Source organism: Maniola jurtina, chromosome 9, assembly GCF_905333055.1.
Source record: "Maniola jurtina chromosome 9, ilManJurt1.1, whole genome shotgun sequence".
In the NCBI taxonomy this organism is placed as follows: domain Eukaryota; kingdom Metazoa; phylum Arthropoda; class Insecta; order Lepidoptera; family Nymphalidae; genus Maniola; species Maniola jurtina.
Genome location: NC_060037.1, coordinates 2,146,928 through 2,161,464, shown reverse-complemented (window position 1 = coordinate 2,161,464; position 14,537 = coordinate 2,146,928). Strand labels below are relative to the sequence as shown.

At 40.2% G+C, this 14,537-nt stretch overlaps 3 protein-coding genes across 3 annotated transcripts; 2 read left to right on the top strand and 1 right to left on the bottom strand.

The window, feature by feature from the left end:
- The first annotated feature begins 72 nt into the window (after positions 1-72).
- LOC123868347 (protein lifeguard 1-like) lies at positions 73-6,429 on the top strand. The gene is made up of 6 exons (XM_045910834.1): positions 73-209; positions 662-757; positions 1,806-1,912; positions 2,686-2,845; positions 3,887-4,016; positions 4,759-6,429. Exons 1-6 carry the CDS (start codon positions 201-203, stop codon positions 4,983-4,985), a joined length of 729 nt encoding a protein of 242 aa, XP_045766790.1. The 5' UTR covers positions 73-200; the 3' UTR covers positions 4,986-6,429.
- Positions 5,793-10,918, bottom strand: LOC123868344 (phosphotriesterase-related protein). The gene is made up of 6 exons (XM_045910825.1): positions 10,476-10,918; positions 9,791-10,042; positions 8,719-8,976; positions 8,087-8,251; positions 7,146-7,363; positions 5,793-6,700 (listed from the first exon to the last, which is right to left on the bottom strand). The coding sequence occupies exons 1-6, from the start codon at positions 10,498-10,500 to the stop codon at positions 6,563-6,565; spliced, it is 1,056 nt and encodes a 351-aa protein (XP_045766781.1). The 5' UTR covers positions 10,501-10,918; the 3' UTR covers positions 5,793-6,562.
- Positions 10,919-11,209: 291 nt separating this feature from the next.
- LOC123868341 (dynein axonemal assembly factor 4-like) lies at positions 11,210-14,506 on the top strand. Its single transcript, XM_045910820.1, has 3 exons — positions 11,210-12,691; positions 13,225-13,424; positions 14,076-14,506. The coding sequence occupies exons 1-3, from the start codon at positions 11,692-11,694 to the stop codon at positions 14,307-14,309; spliced, it is 1,434 nt and encodes a 477-aa protein (XP_045766776.1). The 5' UTR covers positions 11,210-11,691; the 3' UTR covers positions 14,310-14,506.
- The last annotated feature ends 31 nt before the right edge of the window (positions 14,507-14,537 follow it).

Sequence of the window (14,537 nt, the reverse complement as noted above, 5' to 3'; positions counted from 1 at the left end):
TGCAGTTTTATAAAAGCCAATTACAACGATTGAGACGATCGCGATGCGCCAATCGCAAGTTTCGTAATATCTACCTAAGTACACCCTATAGGAGTCATACAGGTGTGTTATCATTATCAATCTACTGTTCTACATAGTTTTATCAGTGTATGTCTCGTATCAGTGACTGTGCTGTGCGATAAACTACGAACGGATACACAATGGCACAGGTAAGTCGAATATTTTATTATTTTCAATTAAATAAGTTGCCAAAGTATTTATGTAACAAAGCTATGTCCTTTGCACCACTTTGGTTGCCTGGTGGAGATCGCTAGGTAGCGATAAGGCCGCCAAATTGTACCTGCCTATATTTTTCTGTACTATTTTTCAATACGATTTCATACAATAAAAGTATAGGTAGGTATTCATTCATCATTCAAAATATTATCACCTTTTATCTATGAGTATTGAATGCAACTCAGCTGGGCAGCGTTCGGGAGTCTTCGACATGTCTTCTCTTCTAAAATTCTTGTTTGAAGACTAAAATCTTCGAACAGTGCAAGTTGCCAGTGGATATGAAACATGGTTGCTAAATATGGGCCTCATAAGAAAGCTTCAGTCACTTAGCATTCGATGGATAAAGATATGCAACTAATTATATAAAACACTATTACTTTTTTAGCAAACATACTATGGGCCTGGCAGTTATGGCGAGGATCAAGACGTGGAAGCCTTCGATTTCACCGAGCAAAGTATAAGGAGGGGCTTTATTAGAAAGGTAAGAGAAACGACAATTTCTATAACTAACTACCTACCCAACTCCTATGTGTGATTCGCTTGAGGCTTGAGTATCTAAGAGTAGTTTCTCTGACAGCCTTTACGGAAGATAGCGTTGTACGCTTGACTCGGAAGAAGAATAGGAAGATCTTCCTCCGGGCTTTTTAGGGTTCTGTACCCAAATGGTAAAAACGGTCCCTCCGCGTGTCATGCCTAGGTCTCTAGCTCGTAGACGAAGTGAGTTACAAACCTGAAATTTAGATATTTGGTCCAGAACGTTGACCCAAAACCATATATTGAATTAAAAATTCAATTTAATTATTATTTTTCGGGAGGGATACATGAAAAAGGAGCCAAAAAAGTAGAGCACGAATATATTTTCGTATTTTTAGGGTTCCTCAAAAGGAAAAACGGAACCCTTATAGGATCACTTTGTTGTCTGTCTGTCCGTCCGTTCGTGTCTTTCAAGAAAACCTATAGGGTACTTCCCGATGATCTAGAATCATAAAATTTGGCACATAGGTAGGTCTTATAGTACTACAAGTAAAGGAAAAAATCCCAAAACCGCGATTTGTGGTTACATCACGAAAAAAAATTAAAATGTGTCTTGAAATTGTTAAAATTCAAAGTAAGATAACTAAATCGGGTTTCATATGAAAAGGCTTTACTTGTACATTCTAAAAAATAATAATTTTTGATTTATCGTGCAAAATATCGGAAAAACACCCGAGTACGGACCCTCGGTGCGCGAGTCTGACTCGCACTTGGCCGGTTTTTTAATACAAGTTCCTTAACTGTCAGAAACTGTGCCACAGTTATTTTGCCAGATTAGCCTTTCCCATACAATTCCGTCCGCAAAAATACGCTTGAATCTTACGTCATCGTCATTGACAAAGTCAAGAGACTTTTGCAATTTCTCTTGACTTTTTGAGCGCGTTTTTTATCTTCGAAGGGCCCATCCATATACATCGATGGCCACAGATCTATTACGTACTTCGTCCGTGCAGTACCTACCTATCTAGTTACTAAATTAAGTACAACGTTTCCAGGTATACGCGATCTTGATGTGTCAACTGCTCATCACGATGGGATGCATATCGCTGTTCCTCTTCCACGAGCCGACTCAACAGTTCGTCAAAGATAACCCCTACCTCTTGTAAGTTAAAACTCATTACCACTTTTGTCCTATTTATCTATAAGGTATAGTACGCGACAGGTCGAGTTGGCAATCGGGGTAAGTGTCGGGGGACGCCCCACACACCCGCACGTCAGCGCTATCCCACACGGGGTTAGAGCGGGGGCTGTGCGAGTGTGCGGGGCGTCCCCACCCCGATTAAAACACCTTGGTAAAAGATAGCGGCCTCAGCTGTTCTGTTTAACGGTTAATTTAAATTACCAGTTACCTAATGAAATTACGAAATAATCGGCTTGTAAAGCACACCACGAGGGCTAAGTGCGGATTGATAGACTTCACACACCTTTGAGAATATTCTGGAAATCGGAGAACAAGCATGCAGATTTCCTCACGACGTTTTTCTTTACCGTCAAAGCAAGTGATATTTTTTTAATTACTTAAAACGTACGACTGAAAAGTCAGAGCTAGGTCAGAACCCAGAGCACCCGAATAAATAGCTGAAGTCTTAACCACTAGCTAGGATATCACCGCTTTATCCATACTTAATTATATTTATAATACTTATTATTAGAAATGCGAAAGTGTACCTGTCTGTCTGTCTGCTACGTTTTCACGGCCCAACCACTGAACCGATTTTAATGGGTACAGATTTGGGGTAGGTACATCCCAGGAAAGGACATAGGCTACTTTTTATCCCGGAAAATCAAAGAGTTCCTACAGGATTTAAAAAAAAACCGAAATCTAGTTATATATATGACCTTGTTTGATTAAGGTAAATTTTTGGGTGTTTCCAGGTGGATAGCGATAGTGGTTCTGGTCGTGTGCCTCATCTCTATGGCGTGCTGCACGGAGGTGCGGCGCACTGCACCCATGAACTTCATCTTCCTCACCCTCTTCACTCTGGCGCAAAGCTTCCTGCTTGGCGTCATCACCAGCGCCTACAACGTTAGCGAGGTAAGTCTAATACCTATTTCCTATATCCTCAGTAACATTTTACTTCTCACCGACGTTGAAATATCTATTAATATATTCATATTTTATCCTGATAACGCCTGTTATCAGAGAACTGGTTACCAAATGAGTAACTAAATTGCTTTACTTATCAGGAGGCAAAAATAACGGTTTCGTCATGGGCGTATTGATTTTATCATGGGAGGGACTGCCCGTTCTCACAATTCAACAAACTAGGCTGACATCTATCTACACTTAAAAATTTTAAAAAAAATCTCAATAACGTTGGCTGGCTGGACTACTCTTTTAACCTTTTTCGAAGGGAGCGGACTCAACTATATTAATGATAGCGACCCGCCCCGGCTACGCACGGGTGGACATTTATTTTTTCTATTTTCCGGGATAAAATATAGCCTATATACGGATTCGGAAGAATCCCTCTAAGTAATGGTAAAAGAAGTTTTGAAATCGGTCCAGTAGTTTTTGAGCCTATTCAATACAAACATACAAAAATACAAAAATACGAAAATACAAAGGTTTCCTCTTTATAATATTAGTATAGACGACAAGGAGATCTTCTTCGGCCAAACGGGGGTACAGGCCTCGAAGCATGGCCTCCTTACCCGGGTGAGGCGCAGGGCAACTTAGTGCAGCGGTATTCCATCGGCCAGGGCCTGCCATTCTTGGTTTTGACCCAAGGAACTCGTTGTAGGAACTTTCCAGGGTATGTTCGGCCTTATAGAGCCTTATAGATGGGATTCATGCTCTTCCAAGGAAAGTTGTAGATTTTTTCTTAAATCGGACTTTTGTGCTAGAGTTTGGTTCAACGACAGTCAAAAGTAAATTTCCTGTACGACCCCGTCTAGAAACCGATAAGTGAGTGTAATAAGAATTACTATACCCCTACCAAGTAAGTTCTTTATCATCTTCATCTGCATCATCATTTACCACCGGGTGAAATCGCAGTCAAGGGCTAACTTGTAATGGAATGAAAAAACCACTTAGTTTGTTTTTTTAGGGTAAGCAGTTTATTTTCCTTTGCAGGTGATGATGGCAGTAGGCATAACTGCAGCTGTGTGCCTGGGGCTGACGCTGTTTGCCTTCCAGACTAAATTCGACTTCACTATGATGGGCGGCGCGCTCGTTGCCGCTTCTATGGTTTTGCTAGTCTTTGGTAAGCATTGCTTCTAATCGATCAACTGTCAAGCTCTTTAATAAACTAAGCATATAACCCACCATCTCCCATGGCCCTGAAACGGGCTGAAACGACATTAGGAACGACATTCCGAACGAGTGGTAAATTATTTTGACGATTCAAAAGCACTTGTGAAAGTTTATTTAAATAAAAATACATTCCATTCTAACGGAGAAGCGCGCCCGTTCGGTAATTGCTCTTGCCTTATTTCCCAGGTCGTCTTCTTGACGCCCTACAAATTATTTCCAATCTACTTCCTCGTCCCTGTGTGTCCCTCTCCCCTTTCTGGGGCATACGACACGGTTACAGGAGATTCCCTTCGCCAGTCGTGATATCTCCTCCTATCCACTTCTTCTTCTGTTTCCTCATGAACAAAGGGAATTAACTCGTAAGAAAATTACGTAGCTATTGCTTCTTCCTTTGTGATTCGCACGCAAAGACCTAGAATGCTCTTTCGGCTTCCGTTTCCCCTACACCTAAAGCATTTATACCTGCAAATAAAGGGATCTAGGCAAGCATGCTCCATCTTAGCCTGTATCATCTCTTGCCAGTTGCCAAGCGCTAGTTTTTAGGTATCCCTACGGAACCCTAAAAACTAGCGCTTGGCAACTGGCAAGAGATGGAAATTTAATATGGCTCCTAAGTACCTAAGCATCTTCATTTTGCCAGCTTGTTCGACTACTTTAAATTGGCATTCTAATACGAATTTATTTATTTCTAGGTATCCTAGCGTTAATCTTAAGGAGCAACATCCTGACACTAGTCTACGCGGCCGCCGGCGCTCTGATCTTCTCACTCTACCTGGTCTACGACACTCAGCTGATGATGGGCGGCAAGCACAAGTACAGCATCTCTCCCGAAGAGTACATCTTCGCGGCTCTCAACTTGTACTTGGACATTGTCAACATTTTCTTGTTCATATTGACCATTATTGGCGCAACGAAATGAAACTCAAGACTTCCCTTAAAATAGTCCTCTTTTTCGTTCAAACATCAAGTCTTTTCGTGGTACGTAGCGACCCGAACTGCAACGGGATTCGAGCAACACTACATGATAGCCATGTAGCTCATTCGACATTTATTTTTAATCCATTGAAGGTTTAAACGTCCATTTAAACGAAGGTAAGCAGTGCTTTTATGACTCTACTAGAGATCGTTTTGCTAGAGGAAAATATAAAAAATAGGAGAAATCTTGGCCTTTTTTCTTGTGCAAAATTTCAGCTTTCTAGGATTTGGGCTGGGTGTTGATAAGCCAGGCAGTGAGTCATGTTGAGTTATTGATGACCTGCACGCTACTGCTTTGAACCCTTTAAATTATAATTAACGCCATGTGAACGATTTCGAAATAAAACGTTTTGCATGAGCATTGTTGTGGTAATAACGGGGACTGACGGTAACGGGGACGGGGACAGAGTTAGGTGAGGTATTTCTTCGAATACAATCTAGTAGAGTAGACAGACACGATACTTTTACGAAATTTAAACCACCGTATTGGTAAACGAAAATAGGATATTCTTGCCGAAACCGAAACGGGTCAGTGTCTAAAGGATAGGTAGGTACTTAATGATTGTTAATTCATTCCTTTTTTGGCTCTGTAGGAATCTCTATGGTACAGAAAATTTTCATCAATATGCATTCGACCAAACACAGACACAGAGTAGGATAGGATCCTAGATATAAGTATGATGTAAATATTATACTTAATAGAGTTCTTATAATGTTACCTAATTTAGTTTTAAAATGTAATAAAAATAAATTATTGTTTGCTATTTGCTTATTTTATTGTTAACTTACATTTCTCATCTAGTTTTTACTATTTCGACAAAAGACTATGTGGTCTCATGAGGCTGTTTTTCCACCAGAGATGTGCTATGCAGCTATATTTTGAAGAGATCAAAGCTAAGTTATAAAACTACTAGAAGATGCCCGCGACTACGTCTGCGTGGATTTAAGATTTTAAAGATCCCGTGGGAACTGTTTGATTTTCCGGGATAAAAAGTAGCCTATGTCCGTCTCCGGGATATAGGCTAACTCTATACTAAATTTATCAGAATCGGTGAAACTGTTGGGCCGTGAAAAGGTAGCAGACAGACAGACACACTTTCGCATTAATAATATTAGTATGGATGTGACCGTTTCCACTGATACTAAGCGGTGTATAGTGCTCGGCAGACAACTTGGCCCTGAAGCAGCGTAGTGGGAAAAAGTTTTTCGCGACTCGAACTAAGCGATGCATCCACGGGGTGGGTGCCCAACGAGTCACACTGTCTCTTCTAGGGAATTCATTGAAGTTTTCCTCACATCAAGTCACACTGTTACTAGCTGCAACTTTTTGATCCATGGTAGGGAGAGCATGGCGCTTCACCACTCGTGCATCCGTACGTCCTTCTGTATCTCATATAAAAAACATAGCGACCCGTTTCCACCAATGCTGAGCTATGTGGAGCAATAAAAATGATTGGAGAATAACATCCATAGCAACGCATAATGGCACATCTCTGATGGAAAAACAGCCTAATAGTAATATTAATGGTCGATGGTGAGCCACCTCGCTGGGTTATGAATGGTAATTTTGTCGATCAGATCCTGCGAGAAGCCTTTGAGCTTCATTCTTGGAAGAACGTTGGTGTTTATGTGACTGTAGCCGTGCCCTCCGAATTTTGTCTGGAATTAAAGGTAAACAGATACACTTAGGTTGAAATCTATAGTTTAGCTTAGACTTAAGTTCCAGTTAAAACGAGACAGATTTATGCCAGCGGTATATCGTTGTCTCGCTTTAACAGTGTCTTAAGTCTGAGAAAAGTCAAAGTGCGCTCTATAAATTCCAGTCGTAGATGGGTGATGTTAAAAATAAGATGGGTGTCATTGACAATGGACATGATACGGATGTACTAAGCGCGTGCTCCGAAAAAATTATCAGTTTAGAGATCAAGTAACTATATATAAACTAAAAAAAACTACCATCTAATCTATAAATAGTTGTAATGTAGGAACCTTATAATTTTCTCAAGCAATAAATTAAAAAAAAAAAACAGAAGTATTATCTGTATTAGTGATTGGTGATCTTGAAAATAAGATGGGTCCTACACAAATCACTTAGCTTACTTACCAATCTATGCTTGGTGTGTATATCGTGAGACATCAGTATCTTATCCTCCTTGCCTTCTTTAACTAACTGTCTGATCATGCCGATCCTCTGAGCATCTGATGGCATATCTGTGTCTAGATTCAGCTGGTAGAAAGATACTTCTATACCGAACAGATCGAATTGACAATATGTGCCCAGTTCGGAAAATTCTAGCAGTTTTGCTGGGTCCAATAATGTACCTAAAAATATAAATAACCACAATTTACGTCAATAGCTCATGGTTAATTGGAATCCTATAAGTATGTCCTAATCCAGAGTCATTCAGATGGCAATGGAGAGACTAAAGAACTATGCTTGGAGTTTATCTCCGTGATCAAATCAGAAATCACGAGATCCAAAGGAGAAGCAGAGTCGACAAAGCTCCAGCGAGTTGCGAAGCTGATGTGGCAATGGGCAGGCCACATAATTTGGAAAACCGATAGACGTACCAAGATGCTGGAATTCCAGCCTTACACCGGAATTGTTGGATGACGCTGGATACTAGCAGCATAGGACTGGCTATTGTGAAGATTCATGCAGGAGACCTTCATCCAGTAATAGACGGCTAGGTATCGCTTGAGTCGACGACGACGACAAAGAACTTTTTTATTTTATTCAGTTACAATTTAGTCCTTGACTGTAACCTCACCTGGTGGTAAGTAACGATGCAGTCTAAGATGGAAGCGGGCTAACCTGGAAGGGGTATGGCAGTTTTTATTAAACCCATACCCCTTTGGTTTCTACACGGCATTGTACTGGAACGCTAAATCGCTTGGCGGCACGGTTTTGCCAGTAGGGCGGTAACTAGCCACGGCCGAAGCCTCCCACCAGACCAGACCAGAAATTATAAAATTACAGACCCATGCCGGGAATCGAACCCCGAACCTCACACTAAAATACAAACAACAACCAAAATTACTCACGGTCTAAATGCAACATGACAGCTTTGTCGACCTTCCCACCAGCCTCCGCGTAGATGCGTATAATCTCAAACGGCGCTTCGGGCTCTCGATGCGGATGGAAACTCACTCCGCAGCCAATCTGAGCTTGAAGTTCCCCTGCTGCTGCTATTGCTTTACGCTCGAAATCTAGAAAGGAATATTTTTAACAATACTTTTTTTTAAAGAAAACTAGCCATGCTAATCATGACTAATAGAATAGAATAGAATAGATTTTTATTCAAATAAACTTTTACAAGTGCTTTTGAATACTCCCCTTTCCCGTCCAATTAGCGTAAAGCTTGTGCCAGAAGTGGGTACGACAATAGGGTAGTGGGGTTTGAACGCCAAATTTCTAACCCCCGACCCAAAAAGAGGGGTGTTATAAGTTTGACGTGTGTATCTGTGTATCTGTCTGTGGCATCGTAGCTCCTAAATTAATGGACCGATTTTAATAATTTTTTTTTTGTTTGAAAGGTGGCTTGATCGAGAGTGTTCTTAGCTATAATCCAAGAAAATCGGTTCAGCGGTTTGAAAGTTATCAGCTCTTTACTAATTACTGTAACCTTCACTTGTCGGGGGTGTTATAAATTTTTAATTTACACTTGTATACTAACCTCTCAAAGGCCATACACTAGCAATCTCCCCCATGAAACCCGCTCTAACGGTCGGATAGTCCACACACCCCACGGTCAACTCTTCCAGCATGTGGTTATACAGGTCTTCCTTACTGCTCTTCAGGGTGTCTTCGGCTTGCACGTCAGCGATGTAGTGCCCCGTGCCAGCGACTATATGCACGTCTGTCGATTCTGACACTTGCTTGTAAAACCCAATGTCCCTCTCAAGACCTAACGTCGAGTTTTCCACTATGGTACCTGGAAACAAAAGGATTATGTGAACAACTTTATAACTCAAAATTTAAAAACCCCCGACACAAAAACCTCTGTAAGAAAACTAAAAAAGAGCTGATAACTTTCAAACGGCTTAACCGATTTTCTTCGATTATAACTAAGAACGCTCTCGATCAAGCCACCTTTCAAACACAAAAAAAAACTAAATTAAAATCGGTTCATCGGTTTAGGAGCTACAATGCCACAGACAGATCCACAGATACACACGTCAAACTTATAACACCCCTTTTTTTGGGTCGGGGGTTAAAAAACAATTTTCATCATTTCAGCGCATCGTTGGCTCACTACTGAGTACAGGTCCCCTCTCAGAATGAGAAGGGTTTAGGCCATAGTTCACTATGATAAAAGTACAGATTGGCAGACTTCACACATTTGAGAACATTATGAAGAACTCTGGTCTCAGACATGCAGGTTTCCATAACAAAGTTTTCCTTTACTACGTATAAAGCAAGGTGATATCTAATACTCCTCATTTTCCCGAAGAGGTCTATGTCCAGGCTGGGGCGATTTGGAAATTTAGAATTTCTACATTGTCTGTACACTGTAGGCTGGTCTGGTGGGAGGCTACGGCCGTGGTTATAATTACCACCCTATCGGCAAAGCTGTGCCGCCAAGCGATCTAGCGTTTCAGTACGATGACGTTAAAAACGGGTGTAATAAAAATCGCCATACACCTTCCAAGTTAGCCCGCTACCATCTTAGACTGCATCATCACTTACTATCAGGTGAGATCTCAGTCAAGGGCTGTATTGGAACTTGTAATGGAAAAAAAACTTACCGCCACCTAGTGATTTATAAAGCTGGACATCACTCAAAACAGCATTCCTGGAGTCCAAATCATTGAACAATAAATTATACTGCGAACTGTATGGATACTGCCTAATGAATCCGACCTTTTCACAAGTGAAACCTTCTGTAAAATTGCTCTCTAACTCTTTGGGAGGTTGCCGGTAAAAGTGGGTGAATTTCATACACAAGTGCTCATGGGTTAGCGTCCTTCCCAGGACTTGGGGTGAGACGTTGCCTCTAACTGAAAAACAATAAAATTATTTTGAGTTGGGGAGCGTAAGTCGAAGTACCTTTAGAGGTAGCTATCAAGTGCCAACTAGTATTTTTAGGGTGCGTACCCGGAGGGTGCCAACGGGACCCTATAACTAAGCCTCCACTGTCTGTCTGTCTGTAAGCGTCTAGCGAGCTGTATCTCACGAACCGTAATAGCTAAAGAGTTAAAAATTTTTAGTATGTAGTTAGGTATTTCTATTTCCGCTATAACAACAAATAATAAAAAACACCAAGATGTCGAATTTCAAAAAGACCGCCATGCGATATCTTGTACGATGGTAGATACGGAACCTTTCGTGTGCAAGGTCAACTTGCACCTGACCGATTATATTTGAGTTCCGTACCAAAATAATAAAAAGGAACCCTATGGACCACAAATTAATAAAAAAATGGAAACTCACCAGTCTGAACTTTTCCCGTACTCATTGTTGTATCACTAAAGATAAGTAGTTAGTTTTTAATTGCAGAGATAAATGATGTAAGTTCTGTTGTACTTGTAGATTTATTCTCCTTTCACAGATATCGACACTAATTTGTATAGAGACCATATCACACAAGTTAGTAAACAGGTTCATGTAGTTAGGTAGGCAATATGTTCGCTTGATATCTTCACTTCATAATATAAACCAATAATATTATCATTCAGCGACATAAAGTACTTATGTTTAGTATTTATATGTACCTATGCCTTTTATCACTGTCACACACTAATTTAATACAAACAAAACAAACTCAATAAACTAGGCACGCAGCTCTCGCCATGAATATGTAACTGGATAAATTACTACGCATTATAGAGTACGGAAGGCGCGACGCGTCGAGTGATGATAGTAATATTTACCAAAGCCGTGAACTACGTTTGATGTCGATGGCCTCTATAAAACAACGGCGCGAACTGTCGTCCGCGTTTGAAGTCTGAGATTCGATTCCCCGGTAGATGTTTTTTATCATCATCATCAATCCATCGCCGGCACACTGCTGGTTACGGGTCTCCTGTCAGAATGAGAAGGGTTCAAGCCATGGTTGGCCATGCTTGCCCAGTGCGGATTTGCAGACAACTAACTTACCAAGTTACCTTCCACTACCTAACTTATCAGATGAAATTGTAGTCAACCTCAGGCTGAATCTCAGCGTACTTTGACTTTGCTCAGACTTAGGTAAGTTTCAGTTATAACAAGACAGATATATGTCAGCGATATACTGCTGCCTCGTTTTATCTGTGTCTTAAGTCTAAGCAAAGACGGAGTTCACTCTATAAATCTCTTTTAGTTATTAATCTTTTTGGAAATAAATTATTTGTATTTGTAAATTTCAGCCTAAATATTGGTACAAGCATCATTAAAATCGGTCCACGCGTTTTGTGCCCGAAAGGAAACAAACATTAGATGAACATAAATTAAGTATACCTAACTATTATTTTGCCCTGTACCTACTGTCCGTAAAACCATAGTCAAACTAGGTATGTAAAAGTCGAAATAAATTGTCATAGAAACGAATAAACAAGGATTTTATTGTCCTAGTGACAGAATCAATTCAAAATAAATGGTAGGCTCAGATCAGCTCAGATGGTAGGTGTCGAATATTCTTCTTGAATTTTCCTCTCCTCTAACAGCAAAGATGCCAATTTTAGTGAAAGATTATTCGTGGATACAAAGTTCCACCAACATCCATATAAGAGTACCTCTAGATCCAGTTTATAAGGAAAAGGTAGATCTTTTTACAACAGACAGGTATATCAAAGCTAATTTTAGCCCATTTCTCTTTGAAATATTTCTATTGCACGACGTAGACATAAAAAGAAGCAAATGTATCGTAAAAGATGATGTGATTCTACTAGATTTATTCAAAAAAGATGATGCTGAATGGGAGTCTTTAGAAAAAACCTTAACAAAAGAAGAAAAGATGAGGATTAGGCAAGAAACACTTGAAGAATGCCAGCAAAAGGCCAAGCAAGAAGCAGAAGATAAAGCTATTAAGAAAAGCAACTTAGATAGATTCACTGTCCAACGGGCAATGGATATTGATAATAAGCAACATGATTTAATGGATTCGAGAAGAGACGAACAACGTAAGAAAGCTATGGGTGATTTAGAAAAATGGAGAGCATCGACTGTTGAAAATAATCACAATTTTAAAGATACTACAAGCTCCAGTGTTAAAATAGTTGAATTGCCCTCGTCAGAGGATGAAGAAGTTGAGAAAAATGCAAGAGGAAGAGAAGTTGAAAATAATAAAAGAAGTTTTGTTGATACTGAAAGTTCTGGGGCTAAAATAATTGAATTACCGTCGTCAGAAGACGAATGTTTCGCGAATAATACAAAAATAAATGAAAATCTTACCAAAAAGCAAACTTCAGAAGATTCGCCCAAAAGCACTAAAATACTAGCTGAAATCAAAAAGCAAATACTATGGAAACCAGAGAAGAAAGTAGTGAAATCGGAATACGTAGAAAAGAAAAAAGAAGAAACTGTTAAAAGAGTCTTGCCAAAACTAAGGCAAATGGCTGAATTACAAATTACTCATACTCCTCGAACGTTTCCAACCCCCAGCAGGGAATCCACTGCTCAAGAAGAAGAAGCGTGGCTGAAGAACATTACAATGGCCAGAAGAGCTACTGGTAAGATATGTAGCGTTTTGATTGGCAATCCAAATATTATGCTCTATTTATAATAATATGATCCTCTCCCAGATGCCCAAGCCAGTCAATTAACCTTTTTGCGTTCATAGCTGGAGATTCTCGAGAGTGCGTCCCCATACAATGTCCTCCGCCTTCCTGAACACCCTGCTATCTTCTTTAGGTCGTCCATAGGGTGGGCTGGTCTTCCCACATTGCGCATGCTGATACACCTACAATGTCTTCACTCCAGAACATGTATACCACAGGGGCCAATGGTTGTGGAACAAATATGGCCGGCCCATTGCCATTTCAGCTCCTCGGATCTCCTTCATTACCGATTTTATACCTCCGCTGATGTGCTGATAGGGTCAACATAGCTCCATAGCACGCGGAACGACTTTGAACTTGTGGGCGAGACTAAGCCAACGAGAAATGGTTGTTTATTTCTTATGCCAACTTTTTGTTGAAACCAGTAGGTAGTTAGTTGGAGAATCGAAATCGTTTTCTTTTACTAAGTACTTGTAATTTTTCAGGTTTTGTGTCCGAAGATTTGCGTCCGGAAGAGCAAGACCCTCAATGGTGCAAAGAGAAGGGCGACGAGTTCTTTCGGAGCGGGAACTATCTCGGCGCTATCAGTGCCTATACACACGGCATCACTTTGTCTGACAAACTGCCCACGCTTTTTGCCAACAGAGCTGCCACTCACTTTGCCTTGGGGAATTTTAGTAAATGTGTAAGGTCTAAAAAGCTTAAACTCGGTATAATCGTCGCAAATCTTCCGGGTTCTTGCGAATCATGTGACAAACACTGAGTCCTAAAACTCGTAATTAATTTTATTATCACCACTATATCGTACAAATATAACAATTCCGACCATCAAAAGGTCGTACAATAGTACCTACTTACTTTGAATAAATGATTTTGACTTTGACTTTGACTTGACTTTAAGCTAGCTACCTTACTGCGCAGTTTTAGCACATGACACACTAGAATCAAGAAGATTTGCGAGTTGCTGGCTTAGTATGATAGTATGAAAGTTGCATCATAATACTTTTATCACGTTTCAAACCATCGGCACCCCACTACTGATCACGGGTCTCCCCTTAGAATAAAATAGAATACATTTTTATTCAAGTTAACTTTTATAAGTGCTACAATGAGAAGGGTTCAATTCTACAAGCTGACCAAGTGTACACTGGCAATCTTAACATAACTTTGAGAACCACGCATGTCATAACGTTAAGCTCCATGTAAAAAGTCCATGATAGGCTCAAAATTGACTACTTTTACAAAATTTACTGTAACATAACATAAGAAGTACCCCAACCCACAATACCAACAGATAGGTTAACCTGGTTAATACATGTTGAACACTTTCTTTCAGGCGACAGATTGTTCCACAGCCTTGGATCTGTTGAAGCCGCCGTGCGAAGGCAATCGTCGGAGTCGAGCAAAATGCATCGCCAGGAGAGGAGCAGCGCTTGCTCGGCTCGGGTATCTGAGCAAAGCCATCGACGAAATGAAGGCAGCTGCCAAGTTGGTGCCCGATGATGAAAAAATCAAGAGAGATATAATTGACATGGAAAGAGCTTGGGAACAAAATCCAGATTCAGATTAGGGCACTTAAATCTTTAATTGACGTTAGTTTGGAGTCTCGCCTATATTCCAGAAATAAGAAAAAGAACGCCAAACAACATCAATATTTGAGTTGCCCCCAAATCAAAGCAACTACCTCCTATTACATTTCAATTTTCAATTAATATGTACGTATTTGTAGTTTAATATTTTTTATTTTCATTAACATTACCGTGAAGTGATATAATGTATACCAATAAAAATGATTACA